Below are 15,100 nucleotides of genomic sequence, written 5' to 3' on the forward strand. Positions count from 1 at the left end.
ATGGCCGCAACCAATGAGTTCACCGTTTCAACTGTATCCGAGCAGTCCTCCGAGTCAGATGCAGATTCGAAAGCCTCATCTGCCAGTTCACCAGGAGAATGTGAACGAGTGGAGGCAGCCCTGGAGGGGGCAACCCTGACCGGGTACGCGGCTCTAGCGAGGCAGAGTGGCGACTCCGGGAACGTCCTCTGGAGGAGCGACGTTTGTGACCAGATGAGGCGCCGGCGCAGGGCAGACTTCTTCAAGGCACCATGTCACGGGAGGCCTCAGCCACCGAACGGGAGACTTGAGTCAAGTCAGCCATATACTGGGACAGGGAAGAAACCCAGGCTGGAGGCGCGGCCGAATCCACCGGAACTGAAAGAGCATCCGGGGGTACCATGGGGTCTAGGGCAGCAAATGAGCAGGCAGAGCAAGTGGGATCAGCAGAACCAGGCATTTTGGAATTACAGTTCTTAAAGACAAAATAGGAAACTAATACTCCAGTTGTCTGTTTAGAGGGAGTAACTCCCTATATTGTGCTGCTGAGGAGACCAAGGGAAAACAGATCATTCAAATCTCATCTGGTACGCCTGCCCCTCCTTTCAACTCCTTTTTCAGTACACCATCTTTCCTTTTCCCAGTCCTACTCTACAGAAACTGACATACCTCTTAAAATTTTTCAGCTACAGTCCCATATGAGGGCTTCACCTATTGTACTTTGTAATGACTCATTTTATTACAATTTAAAAAAAATGTGTGATGATTGAAAAAAAAAAATGTTGTACAAAAATAAGTGTTTAAATGGGAACTCCAGCCAATAAAATTACCTTTCTATACCTGTACAACTTTGTAACGTACAAGTGTAATCTTTGCTAAGCAAATATCCTGTTTCCCTCAGCGTTTCCTCCGGGCTGGAAGTCCAGAAATTCTTAGCAAACATAACTATTGGGCATCCCTTTGCTGGGTTCCAAAGCAATTATAGGCACCACATGTCACTTTGTAACATCATACCCCCATATCCTCAGCTCTCAGAGAGCCCAGAGTGCATCAGTGTGTGATTTGCTGTGATTGGCAGAGGCTGCACAAACCTACCTCATCTATAATTACTGCTTCCCTAACCATGTGACCTGCTTAGCTCTTTGAGGGCAGCCCCTCCCGGCAGCTCAGAGCAGCAGCTAAGTGAGCATGAATGTGTGAAACTGCAAGCTCTCAGCTATGTATCTAAGAATTATGTGTGTGATACTGCCTACAGTTTAGTAAGTTTGATACTACAGTGTTTCGAAGCATGTGTGTCACACTGCCTGCTGGACTGCCACAATGCAAGTGCAGGGGGTGATGATCTGTGTTTTCTACAGCTCTCAGCTCCCTGCACAAACCTGGAAGTATCTGGATTTTCAAAGGCTGTGTATAAGACCTGGTTTTCAAACAAAATCAGCTAGAATGCCTTGTAGAGTGCGAAGAATTTATATATATATATATATATATATATATATATATATAAAATTTAAGTTCTTATTTTTAAAACTTTTGGCTAAATATTTCCTTTAAAACTTTCCTCTTCTGACCCTTATAACACATTGATTTTGAAGTACATGGGGCTGCCTCTTTTTTCTGTACCATGATCTGTAGCTTTTATTGGTACCATTGTTTTAAAAGGACTTATTTTTTTAATAATTTTTTGTCATATACGGTAGATAAAAAAAAAAAAAAAATTTGCCCTTTTATGTTTACATCATTGATCCTGCAGTTTAACTTAATAGTTGGTTACTTCAAAATTAAATTAGGTAAGAGGTTTAGTCACTTTTTTTCATAAATATTTATTTTTTCTTCTTCAAACTTTTAGTCCCCATAGGGGATTAATACATGCACTTTTTCAATTGCACACACTTAATGCTGTACCATAGAACAGAACTTATCAGTGTTATCGGCATTCCATTACTACAGGCTGTCTGAAGTACTGGAGAAATATGGACATGACAGAGCAGGGTAAGGGCCCTCCACCGTCCTCTTAGTTGGTCCGGTCCCCTTAATTACGCAATTACGTCATGTTGGTCCCGATCAGCTCCCTGAGCTAACCGGCAGTGATTTTTCCTTTGATCAACTTTGTGTCATCTAAGGGTCTAATTGAAAAAATGGGGTTGATCGCTGATATTCGGTATTAGCAGGACGTAAACCCTGCATTCTTAAAGGGTTAACAAGTTAAAGATGAACAAAGGCAACGCAGAATAAATAAAAAAAAAACAAGACTGTTTAAATCATACAATCCTGCCCATCCACCCAGCCATGTTCTGACAGGAAATATTGAGAAAAATAGTTTCTCATCTGCTTAAACGCCACATTTGATCGCCGTGAAGAGCCCTGAAGTCCAGATAAAGATGACACCATTTCTTCATAGTCAATAGGAAGAGGCTCCTTGGATAAGATGAAGTTATGTAGAACAACAGCTGCTTTAACCAAGTCTTTAACCACTGTCGGGGACACTTGGATGGGCCGAGTGAAGATTTGCCATCTAGACGTCATAATGCCAAAGGCATATTCTACACTTCGTCTGGCACGTGTCAGTCTATGATTGTAGACCCTTTGGCGATAGTTTAGGCCTTGCCTGGAATATGGCTTCACCAAATTGCCACACATTTGAGAGGCCTCATCACCAACAAAAACAAATGGCATTGGAGAGCCATCTGTCCCAGGAAAAGGCCTGGCTGCAGGAAGTCCAAAGTCACCAGAATAAAGCCTTCTCACCATGGCAGAATTCCTGATGACTCTGGACTCATTTGTCCGCCCATATTGCCCAATGTCCACAGCGACAAACTTATACTCGGCATTAGCAATGGCCATAATGATGGTGGACAAGAATTCTGACTCAGGATTTGAAGGCCTCTGGATCAGGATGTGCTTCCCATTCACTGCACCAACACAGTTTGGAAATCTTGTCACTTCCCAAAACTTGTCAGCAATGTCAATCCACTGTTGCACAGAAGGATGTGGAATAAACTCTTGATGAAGACATTCCCAGAGGGCCTTGCAAGTGTCCCGCACAATGCTTGAGATTGTAGATTTTCCAAGAAAAAACTGGAAATTCAGTGATGAAAAGCTTTCTCCAGTGGCTAGGAACCTGGAATAATAATAAAATGGATTTAGAATTTGACACAATATAATGATACGTGTACACAAGCTGCAATAAAAATACATACCTTAGGGTAACAATGAGGCGTTCCTCTGGCGATACCCTCCTTCGTAATTGGTTGTCCTGGCACTGAATCCTAGTCTTTACTTGCTGAAGAAGAACATCAAAACTCTCTACGGACATCCTCAAGAAGTCCCTGAACTTTTCAGGGTGGCGACGGAGCTCCACATATAGAGTGCTATGCGCCCCACGTGTCAGGTGATCCGACATATTTGGGTGGATCACATAGCGACGGCGACGTTCCCGTCTCTCCTCTTCTAGCCGTTTTCTCCATTGAACCCTTAGCAGTAAGACGTCAAAACTGTAAAGAATATGAACAGGCAGCATTGTGATTCAGCACAAGGGGCAAATGTCTGACGGCAAAGAGAACCAAACAGCACCCTCCTTCTCAATGCTTCAAAACAGACTGAAGTTCCCTCTTTTGTTGCAGCCTTTATAGTTTCCTGTTCAGGTAAAAGAGGAAATAAAGCCAGTAGAAAAGGGTGTTAAAATAAAAGGCATAAATATAGAACAGCGGATTCTAATAATCTGATATTTCAACAGATCTATTGTAATAGTCTGGTAAAATAATGGACATTTTGCATCAGTCTTTTGGTCTGTTAAGGAATATAAACAGAACGGATCAAAACAGTAATGTGAACCTAGTCTAAGGGCTCGTTTACATTCTAGACCACAGCAATATGGCGGGAGATACATTTAATCCCTTAAAGGGGTACTCCCACCCTAGACATCTTATCCCCTATCCAAAGGATAGGGGATAAGATGTCTGATCGCAGGGGTCCCGCCGCTGAGGACCCCTGCATTCTTGCATGCGGCACCCACCTGTGTTCTCACTGGAACCGCTGGAGGGTCTGAGTCGAGACGCCGGGAATGGAAGTCTGTGACGTCACGCCCGTCCCCTCAATGCAAGTCTATGCGAGGGGGAGTGATGGCACATGGGGGCGGAGTCCTGACGTCACAGACTTCCGTTCCCGGCGTCGCGACTCAAACCCTCCAGCGGTTCCGGTGAGAACACAGGTGGGTGCCGCATGCAAGAATAAGGATAGGGGATAAGATGTCTAGGGTGGGAGTACCCCTTTAAGGACCACAGGTTTTTCTGTTTTTGGCACTTTCGTTGTTTCCTCCTGACCTTTTAAAAATCCTAACCCTTTCAATTTTGCACCTAAAAATCCATATGATGGCCTATTTTTTGCGCCAATTCTACTTTGCAGTGACAGTCATTTTTCCCCAAAATCTAAGGCGAAACGGAAAAAAATTATTGTGCGACGAAATTGAAGAAAAAACGACATTTTGTAACTTTTGGGGGCTTCCGTTTCTACGCAGTACATTTTTCGGTAAAAATGACACCTTCTCTTTAATCTGTAGGCCCATACGGTTAAAATGATACCCTACTTATATAGGTTTGATTTTGTCGTACTTCTGTAAAAAATCATAACTATATGCAGAAAAATGTATACGTTTAAAAAATTGTCATCTTCTGACCCCTATAACTTTTTTATTTTTCTGCATATGGGGCGGTATGAGGGAACATTTTTTTTGCGCCGTGATCTGAAGTTTTTAGAGGTACCATTTTTGTATTGATCTGACTTTTTGATCGCTTTTTATTCATTTTTTCATGATATAAAAAGCGACCAAAAATACGTTATTTTGGACATTGAAATTTTTTTGCGCGTACGCCATTGACCGTGCGGTTTAACCCCTTAAGGACATAGGACATATGAGTACGTCCTAAGTCCGGTCCCTGTCTATAACGCGGGGTCCCGGCGGGACCCCGCGTCATAGCGGGATGGTCCCGGCGCCTATTCACAGCCGGGACCCGCGGCTAATAGCGTGCGGCTGCGATCGTTTGGCCACGCGCTATTAACCCTTCCGATGCGGCGCTCAAAGCTGAGCGCCGCATCGAAAGTGAAAGTAAATGCTTCCCGGCTGCTCAGTTGGGCCGATCGGGGTCATCACATAGGATTAGTTCCCCGATGTGGGGACAGCGCTGCACTAGGCTGATAATACATTCCCGAGGCCCAACCGGTATTGCGGTATGGGGGAAAATTCATATCGTGCAGCCCAAAAAATTCCGTATTCGGTATGAACCGGTTTACTGCCCAGCCCTAGTCTGATCGTGTTTTTTTTTCTTTTTTTCCTCTTTTACTTTCTTTCGAGCTGATCGGACCCTAAAACAGGTTGGATGCAAATAGAGATGAGCGAACTTACAGTAAATTCGATTCGTCACAAACTTCTCGGCTCACCAGTTAGTGACTTATCCTGCATAAATGAGTTCAGCTTTCAGGTGCTCCGGTGGGCTGGAAAGGATGGATACAGTCCTAGGAAAGAGTCTCCAGCCAACCGGAGCACCTGAAAGCTGAACTAAATTAAGCAGGATAAGTCATCAACTGCCGAGCCGAGAAGTTCGTGACAAATCGAATTTACTGTAAGTTCACTCATCTCTAGATGCAAACTGTTACTACCGGGTTATGACGGCCCCCATTCACTTTCATGGGGTCTGTCGGTTTTACCAGAATAAAAATAGAGCTTGCACTATTTTTTTTCTCTGCTGAACTCCCGTCCTCCTGGCCGAATTGCGTACGGAACTCGGAATAGCGGAGTCCAACATCAATGTGACCGAGGCCTAAGTAAATTATTATTATTATTTTTATCCCTGACAGACTGATAAAGCTGCCTAAAACCTCTCTATCCCAGAGTCCTCTTTTAAAGGGGTTAAGGGTGCCTTCACACCACATTTTGGAGATACAGCAGTTTTCCCGTCATTTGAACGAGCGGGAATGTGTCACATAGGGACTCTGGTTGGCTAATTTTTTTTTTACCAGATCAGTTTTATTGCCGGACTAAAAAAAACGTGGCAGACCACGGTAGTCAGTCTGGCAACGACATCGGATACAGTGACCCCCTCGACCTACGATGGCCCCGACATACGATCATTTCAACGTGCGATGACCTCTCAGAGGCAGCATCAACATACGATGCTTTTGTATGTCGGGGCCATCGCATAAACTGCTATCTGGCAGCGCTGACTGCTTCAGCTGCCACCGGATAGCCGTTTACGGTCCCCCGTGTGGTCCGATGACGATAACTTACCTGTGCTCGGGGGCTCCAGCGCGTCCTCTTCGGGAACCCCTGCATCGTCAGCGCTCTCCATCGTCATCACGTCGCTGCGCACGCCGTCCCGTCATCCAATAGGAGCGGTGTGCGTAGCGACGTGATGGCGGCGACGGAGAGTGCGGATGCCGGGGAAGAAGAGGCCTTGCCGGAGCATCGGGGACACCCCGGGGACGCGGCGACAGCGATGGACGGCGACATCCCGGGCAGCGGTGACGGTCCGGAGCAGCGGGGACAGGTGAGTACAACTTCCTCTAACAGTGGTCTACAACCTGCGGACCTCCAGATGTTGCAAAACTACAACACCCAGCATGCCCGGACAGCCGTTGGCTGTCCGGGCATGCTGGGTGTTGTAGTTTTGCAACATCTGGAGGTCCGCAGGTTGTAGACCACTGTCCTATACTTTACATTGCACGGATCCCTCAACATACGATGGTTTCAACAAACGATGGTCCATTTGGAACGGATTACCATCGTATGTTGAGGGACCACTGTAGAAGGCAAAAATGAGCCGACCACAGTCACTATAAATAGGGTGCAGCGGGGACATGACAGTGGACAGTTTACGAGTTCTCCTGCCGGATCCGACTGCCATATTCCGAAAACGTTGTGGGAATGAGTCCTAACATATAAACAAAAAATACAGGTTTAAAATAGACATTCAAATGGACACAAACCTTCTCCACTAACATAAAGGTAGACCACAAAACCGTATACAACACTGAGGTAACCTGGTCTTGTTCTGGCGTGTAACTAGTGTAGCACAAACACGTGTCTGTCTCCATGTGGGTTATGAGGTATTTACATGAACGTTGAGGTAAAATATCCAGATATATACCGTGTATAAGACGCGTAACGGTAGGATGAGGCCCCTGGAGGATGGCCCGGTGTACAGCCGCCGCTCGGTGACGCCTTTTCCGGTTACGATTCCGTCGGTTCCTGTTTCCCGCCTAATTGCTTCCGACACGAAGCGTCCTCTGCACCGCAGCTCGCGCGGCCCGCCCCTTTCTCTCACGTCACTTCCGGTCGCACACAAGGGGGAAGATGGCGGCGCCCTGTAATTCGGAGCTTCCGTCCGAGGCTTCGTCTTGTCTGAAAATCCCGAAGAGCGAGGTTTTGTCGCCGCCCTCCCCCGGGCTCAGCGACGGGAACCGCTCCCTGTCCAACCCGTCCACCCCGAGCCGCTCGTCTCCTCTCAGCGCCGGTGTGACTGGCGGCGGGGCGGCCACAGCGGGCCTGAGCGGGGCCTCCCCCTCCGTGTCCTTCTCCACCGCCTGCCGCGGCATGTCGTGGACACCGGCCGAGACCAACGCGCTCATCGCCGTATGGGGGAACGAGCGGCTGGTGGAGGCGCGGTACCAGCAGCTGGAGGGCGCCGGCACCATCTTCGGCACCAAGGCGCCCGGGCCCGCCATGTACGACCGGGTCTCCCGGGCCCTGGCTGAGCTGGGCTACGAGCGCACCCCGAGCCAGTGCCGGGAACGGATGAAGGTAACTGCCCGGGAGCCATCGCCAGAGCCTCTCACCCCGGTCCCGCCATTTCCCCATCCCCCTCCTCCTCCAGGCTTTGTGTGCCCCCTCCCCCACTATATACCGCTGTGTGCACGATGTATAGGCGCTGTGCGGGTCATATACGTGACACAATGCGGGAGAGCAGCTATAGCAACAGAGGAGCGGCGGCCATAGCAACCAATCAGGTCCTCGCTCTTAGCTTCTAACGGTTCTGTGAGAAGTGAAAGCTGTCATGTGATTGGCTGTGCTTCTCCATTCATATGGAGAGATGAAGGTCTGTGTGTCACGTGACGTCACTGTTACATTGTATCCTTCAGGGATGACGTCACTGTTACACTGTATCCTTCAGGGATGTCATTCAGTGTCAGATCATCCTGGATACAATATATAGAACAATGTGCAGCAGTGATAATGGTGTCATGTGATGATATAATATATACAACTTCCTTATATAAGGGCTTGACAAATCCCAGGTCACCATGACGACTAAGCATTTCGTGGTCTGACTGTTTTTGCAAGGTTTAAATAAATGAGATGGCAGTAATGACAGTGACGAGGGGACGGCAGTGACACAGATGAGGGAGATAAGGGGACGGCAATGACAGTGACACACGAGGGGACGGCAATGACAGTGACACACGAGGGGACGGCAATGACAGTGACACACGAGGGGACGGCAATGACAGTGACACACGAGGGGACGGCAATGACAGTGACACACGAGGGGACGGCAATGACAGTGACACACGAGGGGACGGCAATGACAGTGACACACGAGGGGACGGCAATGACAGTGACACACGAGGGGACGGCAATGACAGTGACACAGATGAGGGAGATAAGGGGACGGCAATGACAGTGACACACGAGGGGATGGCAATGACAGTGACACACGAGGGGACGGCAATGACAGTGACACATGAGGGGAGAGCAATAAGTGACACACATGAGGGAGATGAGGTGACAGCAATGACAGTGACACAAACCAGGGAGATGAGGGGACGGCAATGACAGTCGCACATGAGGGAGATTATGGAATGGCAACGACAGTGACACACGAGGGAGATGAGGGGACGGCAATGACAGTGACACATGAGGGAGATGAGGTGATGGCAATGACTGACACACATGAGGGAGATGAGGTGATGGCAATGACAGTGATACACACAAGGGAGACTAGGGGACAACAATGACAAGGCGAGGACACTAATGGCCGATCATATGTCATTTTGTCTGATCTGCAGCATCTGAGCACCTAACTTTTTTTTTGTTCACTGTTTTGTATTGTACAGGGACATCATATACTTAGTATTGTCACCTTCAGGTCCACTAAACCTTTTTTTTTTTTTTTTTTGCTACGTTTTTCATAATCTGCAGCCATCATATAAGGGGAAACTGACAAATGGATCAACCCCCTAACTTGAATACACAGGTGGTTAGTGATGGTACTTGTAGGTAACAGGGATGTGGAATTCCTATCGCCCGACGCCCGGGACTAGCAGTTTTGGGCGCCGGGCAAGTGAATTTGTCCGGCCCTTAGCCCGGCTTCGGGCAAGCAGGGCCGGACCTGACAAGTGCGGTGGCGATCTGCAGTCTGTATGGAGCGGGCTGCCGACTCCTGCCCGCTCCATACTCTGCCGCCTCCTACAATAAAAAACTGTGTCCTCCGAAGCAGAGCAGGGGAGATGAGAAGCTGTGTACAGTATTTGTCTTCTCTCCCCTGCTCTGCAGACGTGCGGGGGGAGATGAGGGGGCGTGGCTTGTTGCTCCCCGTGCAGACCTGCGTCCTCTGCCTTCACTCCCCCCAGCTGTAGCTTCGGAGAGCTGAGGGGAGGAGGCGCGTCTGCACGGGGAGATGCTTGCGGCGCTCTGCAGTATGTATGGAGTGGGCTCCCGACTCCTGCCCGCTCCATACTCTGCAGCCCCCGGCTGTTCTCAGTAGCCGGGGGCCGCCGCTAATAGCCAGCATGCGGCGATCACCGCGGCTGGCTATTAACCCTTTAGATCGCCGCTGTCAAAGCTGACAGCGGCGTCTAAAGGGAGATGTGAATGCTCCCTGGTAGGCTAGTGGGGTGGATCGCCCCCCCCCCCCCCCCCCCAGGGCGCGATCGCACTGGGGGCGATCCACTATGGAGGTAGCCGGAGGACTTACCTCTGCTTCCTCCTGTCCCGGCTCTGTCATTGATAGATCCTGGCTGGACCAGGCTCTATCAATGGATCACAGAGCTCACAGATTAATAGAGTTCAATAGAATCTATTCATCTGTCTGAGGAATCTAGTGATTCCTCCTATAAGTCTAATAAAGTGTAAAAAAAAAGTTTTAATAAAAGTTTGAAAGACACATTAACCTAGTGGTCTTCAAACTGTGGCCCTCCAGATGTTACAAAACTACAATTGGGAGTTGTAGTTTTGCAACATCTGGAGGGCCACAGTTTGAAGACCGCTGCATTAACCCCTTCCATGTTAAAAGTTCAAATCACCCCCTTTTCCTATATAAAAACATGCAAACATAATAAACATATTTGGTATCGCTTCGTATGTAATTGTACAACCTATTAAAATATAACATTATGTATCCCGTACGGTAAATGTAAAAAATACCAAACCACAGATTTGCAATTTTTATAATATCCCATAAAAAAAAAGTTAAAAAGCGATTAAAAAGTCAGATCAATACCAAAATGGTACCGATACAAAAAACAGATTATGGCGCAGAACATGAGCCCTCATACAGCCTGGAATGCAGAAAAAAAATAAAGCTACAGGGGTTAAAAAATGGCAATTAAAAAAAATTAGAAAAAGTTCAGAATTAGTAAAACATGACATAAACTATACAAATCTGGTATCGCTGTAATCAGGCGCCTAAAGTATAAAACTAACATGTTACCTCAACCACAAGGTAAATGGCGCAGAAAAGAAAACCACCAAATCTGCAAAATTATCTCTTACTATTTCAATTTCACTTCCCCAAATATATATATATTTTTTGGTTCAGAGAATGTTATTGAAAAATTAAAAGGTGTCATTATAGTAGGTAGTTATGGCTATTATAGGGCGAGGAGGAAAAAATGAGTGCGTAAAAGCGAAAATTGGCCGGGACAAGTAGATTTTGCTCCATTTTAGTCCCGTGGACAAGTAGTTTTTTATAAAATTTCCACACCCCTGAGGTAAAATGTTGTATTCCTTACCCCAATCCGTTTAGCCATTTCCATATTGTAAGATTGTCCTATATTTCAGGAGCGGCTGAATGTTTTTGATCCCCTTAAAACTTATATATATTGTGGGCTGCACATTCTCTATGTATTACAGTGATCACTCAACATTCGATGGTAATCCGTTCCAAATGAACCATCGTTTGTTGAAACCATCGTATGTTGAGGGATCCGTGCAATGTAAAGTATAGGAGGTTATACCCGTGTCCCCGCTGCTCCGGACCCGTCACTGCTGCCCTGGATGACGCCCTCCATCGTTGTCGCCGCATCCCCGTGGTGTCCCCGTCGCTCCGGAATGTGTCTGCTGCGAGGGATCCCTGCTCTCTGTCGCCACCATCACGTCGCTATGCACGCCGCTCCTATTGGATGACGGGACGGCGTGCGCGACGACATGATGGCGTTGAAGGAGAGCGCCGGCATAGCAGGGGATCCCGAAGAGGACGCGCCGGAGCCCTGAGGACATGTAAGTGATCGTCGGGGCACACAGCACACCGTAAACCCCTATTCGGTGGCAGCTGAAGCAGTCTGCGCTGCAGGATAGCCGTTTATGCGATGGCCCCGACATACAAAAGCATCGTATGTTGATGCTGCCTTCAACACACGATGGCCTCTGAGAGACCATCGTATCTTGAAATGATCGTATGTCGGGGCCATCATAGGTCGGGGGTCACTGTATATGGGATATGGAGTGTATAGTGTAAGCTGCACATGCTCTGTGTAATATATGGAATAGAATGTGAGCTGTATATACTGTGTCAGGACTCGACAAATATATTATGAATCTAGTAGCTAGCAAAAAAATTATTTTATCTTTGTCTCCATCCCATACTGCTGATTCTCTCCCTCCCTCCTTCATCTGCCCCCCTTCTTCCCTCCCCTACCTCCTACCTCTCCCCTTCTTCCCTCCCTCCCTCTCCTCCCCCTCCCTCAACACTCCTCCCCCTCCCTCCACACTCTTCCCCCTCCCACCTCTCTCCTCCCTCCCTCCCTTCCTCTCTCCCTCTACTCTACCCTTCCTCTACTCTCCCCTCCCTCCCTCTCCCTCCCACCTCTCTCCCCCCTCCCTCCTTCCTCTCCCCTCCCTCCTTCCTCTCCCCTCCCTCCTTCCTCTCCCCTCCCTCCTTCCTCTCCCCTCCCTCCTTCCTCTCCCCTCCCTCCTTCCTCTCCCCTCCCTCCTTCCTCTCCCCTCCCACCTTCCTCTCCCCTCCCCCCTCCTTCCTCTCCCCTCCCCCCCCCCCTCCCTCCTTCCTCTCCCCCCTCCCTCCTTCCTTCCGGAAAAGCTGCCACGAGGAACTCCCGGGGATGACGTCAGTCAATCCGGTAGGGGAATGATACGAGCATATAGAAAGTGGTTCCTCTGAATGAAGGCGCTTCTCCCATTAGATGTATGGTTAAGATTTTATTATATTGCAACGCGTTTCAATCCCGAACTGGGATCTTCATCAAGCATGCCTGATGAAGGTCCCAGTTTGGGATTGAAACGCATTGCAATATAGTAAAATATTAAAGGGGTACTCTGCCCCTAGGCATCTTATCCCCTAATCAAAGGATAGGGCATAAGATGTCAGATCGGGTCCCGCTGCTGGGGACCCCCGGGATCTACCATGCAGCACCCACCTTTATCGGCTTCCGGAACCGCTGGAGGTCCTCAGGCCGAGTCTATCTCGACCACGAGGACAGAGCATAGTGACGTCACGGCTCTGCCCCCCGGGTGACGTCATGCTCCGCCCGCTCAATGCAAGTCTATTGGAGGGGCGTGACAGCTGCCACTCCCCTCCCATAGGTTTGCATTGAGGGAGCAGAGCGTGACGTCACACGGGACAGAGCCGTGACGTCACTATGCTCCGTCCCCCTGATCGGCAGTAATCAGACCTGTAGCGAACACGCTCCGGGGACTGATTCTAATGGGGTGCGGCGTGGAAGATAACGGGGGTCCCCAGTGGCGGGACCCCCGCAATCAGGCATCTTATCCCTATCCTTTGAATAGGGGATAAGATGGCGGGACCCCCGCAATCAGGCATCTTATCCCTATCCTTTGAATAGGGGATAAGATGTCTTAGGGCTGGAGTACCCCTTAGTGCTTAGTGCTGGAGTACCCCTTTAACCATACTTTAAGCGCATTCATTAAAGGAGAACTCCAGACCATAAAAATTGTCCCCCATGGTGCCGGCAGTAAAAAAAATAAAGATGTACATACCTTCCTCCGCTCCCTCGGGGCCTCCGGTAATCGGCTCCGGTCTCCGCCGCTATCCACTTCCTGGTTGCCGGTGGTCGGATGAATCAGCCAATCACCAGCCGCAGCGCAGTCCGACTCGGACGGCGATAGGCTGAGCGGCGTTGTGACATTTTTGGCCACAGGTGCCGGTGTAGTGAAGAATTTTGTGTCCTGAAGCGTTTTCACACTGCCGCTCAGCCTATCGCCGGCCGACTTTGGCTGTGCAGAACAGCTGATCAGTGGGGGTTATAGTTGTTGTTACCCTGCTGATCAGCTATTGATGGACTCTCCCATCAATTGGCTATTTACTATTTTTCCCTGGAAAACCAATTTAAAGGGGCTATCCAGGCATTAAAATGGATGGCCAGTAGATTGGTGGGGGTCCGACAATCAGCTGATTGAGGTGGCTACAGTCAGTGGTGCAATGTCCTCAATGTTTCCCACTGCTCGTACCTGCAATCACCATACAGTTAGTAGTGATGGTGCAGGCACTATACAGTCATGGCCGTAAATGTTGGCACTAGAGATGAGCGAACTTACAGTAAATTCGATTCATCAACTTCTCGGCTCGGCAGTTGATGACTTATCCTGCATAAATTAGTTCAGCTTTCAGGTGCTCCCGTGGGCTGGAAAAGGTAGATACAGTCCTAGGAGACTCTTTCCTAGGACTGTGTCCACCTTTTCCAGCCCACCGGAGCACCTGAAAGCTGAACTCATTTATGCAGGATAAGTCATAAACTGCCGAGCTGAGAAGTTTGTGACAAATCAAAGTTACTGTAAGTTCGCTCAACTCTAGTTGGCACCCCTGAAATTTTTCAAGAAAATGAAGTATTTCTCACAGGAAAGGATTGCAGTAACACATGATTTGCTATACACATGTTTATTCCCTTTGTGTGGATTGGAACTAAACCAAAAAAGGGAGGAAAAAAAGCTAATTGGACATAATGTCACCAAACTCCAAAAATGGTCTGGACAAAATTATTGGCACCCTTTCAAAATTGTGGAAAAATAAGATTGTTTCAAGCATGTGATGCTCCTTTAAACTCACCTGGGGCATGTAACAGGTGCAGGCAATATAAAAATCACACCTGAAAGCAGATAAAAAGGAGAGAAGTTTACTTAGTCTTTGCATTGCGTGTCTGTGTGCCACATTAAGCATGGACAACAAAAAGAGGAGAAGAGAACTGTCTGAGGACTTGAGAACCAGAATTGTGGAAAAATATCAACAATCCCAAGGTTACAAGTCCATCTCCAGAGATCTATATTTGCCTTTGTCCACAGTGCGCAACATTATCAAGAAGTTTACAACCCATGGCCCTGTAGATAATCTCTCTGGGCGTGGACGGAAGAGAAAAATTTATGAAAGGTGTCAATGCAGGATAGTCCGGATGGTGGATAAGCAGCCCCAAACAAGTTCCAAAGATATTCAAGCTGTCCTGCAGGCTCAGGGAGCATCAGTGTCAGCGCAAACTCAACATAAATTAAATGAAACGCTATGGCAGGAGACCCAGGAGGACCCCACTATGGCAGGAGACCCAGGAGGACCCCACTGCTGACACAGAGACAAAAAAGCAAGACTACATTTTGCCAAAATGAACTTGAGTAACCAAAATCCTTCTGGGAAAGCGTCTTTTGGACAGATGAGACCAAGGTAGAGCTTTTTGGTAAAGCACATCATTCTACCGTTTACTGAAATATGGTGGAGGTTCAATGATGTTTTGGGGTTGTTTTTCTGCCTCTGGCACTGGGTGCCTTGAATGTGTACAAGACATCATGAAATCTGAGGATTACCAATGGATTTTGTGTCGCACTATACAGCCCAGTGTCAGAAAGCTGGGTTGTGTTCGAGATCTTGGGTCTTCCAGCAGGACAATGACCCCA

General features: G+C 48.2%; 2 protein-coding genes across 12 annotated transcripts in view; one reads left to right on the forward strand and one right to left on the reverse strand.

Annotated features, from left to right (window-relative positions):
- Positions 1–1,760: 1,760 nt before the first annotated feature.
- Positions 1,761–7,255, reverse strand: LOC130293341 (uncharacterized). Of its 4 annotated transcripts, none has more exons than XM_056541892.1 (3): positions 7,119–7,255; positions 3,177–3,612; positions 1,761–3,097 (listed from the first exon to the last, which is right to left on the reverse strand). In XM_056541892.1, exons 2-3 carry the CDS (start codon positions 3,494–3,496, stop codon positions 2,233–2,235), a joined length of 1,185 nt encoding a protein of 394 aa, XP_056397867.1. In that variant the 5' UTR covers positions 3,497–3,612; positions 7,119–7,255; the 3' UTR covers positions 1,761–2,232. The 4 variants fall into 4 exon arrangements, with proteins under 4 accessions (XP_056397867.1, XP_056397869.1, XP_056397866.1 ...); XM_056541894.1 differs by having other exon boundaries at positions 3,177–3,470; positions 7,119–7,251; XM_056541891.1 differs by lacking the exon at positions 7,119–7,255 and adding an exon at positions 6,958–7,092.
- A 62-nt stretch (positions 7,256–7,317) lies between these two features.
- The window catches only part of MSANTD2 (Myb/SANT DNA binding domain containing 2), a 193,885-nt gene continuing 186,102 nt past the window's right edge, over positions 7,318–15,100 (forward strand). For 6 of the 8 annotated variants that reach the window (XR_008848183.1, XR_008848180.1, XR_008848181.1 and 3 more), the window contains exon 1: positions 7,318–7,771. Coding sequence is in view for 4 of the 8 variants with exons in the window: in XM_056541887.1 (XP_056397862.1) it covers positions 7,325–7,771 (447 nt within the window). In the remaining 4 variants the exon portion in view is untranslated. Of the gene's footprint in view, positions 7,772–7,794; positions 7,978–8,012; positions 8,067–15,100 lie in introns of those variants that run through there. The other 2 variants (XM_056541888.1, XM_056541889.1) reach the window with 2 other exon arrangements.

Source organism: Hyla sarda, chromosome 10, assembly GCF_029499605.1.
Source record: "Hyla sarda isolate aHylSar1 chromosome 10, aHylSar1.hap1, whole genome shotgun sequence".
NCBI classification, from domain to species: domain Eukaryota; kingdom Metazoa; phylum Chordata; class Amphibia; order Anura; family Hylidae; genus Hyla; species Hyla sarda.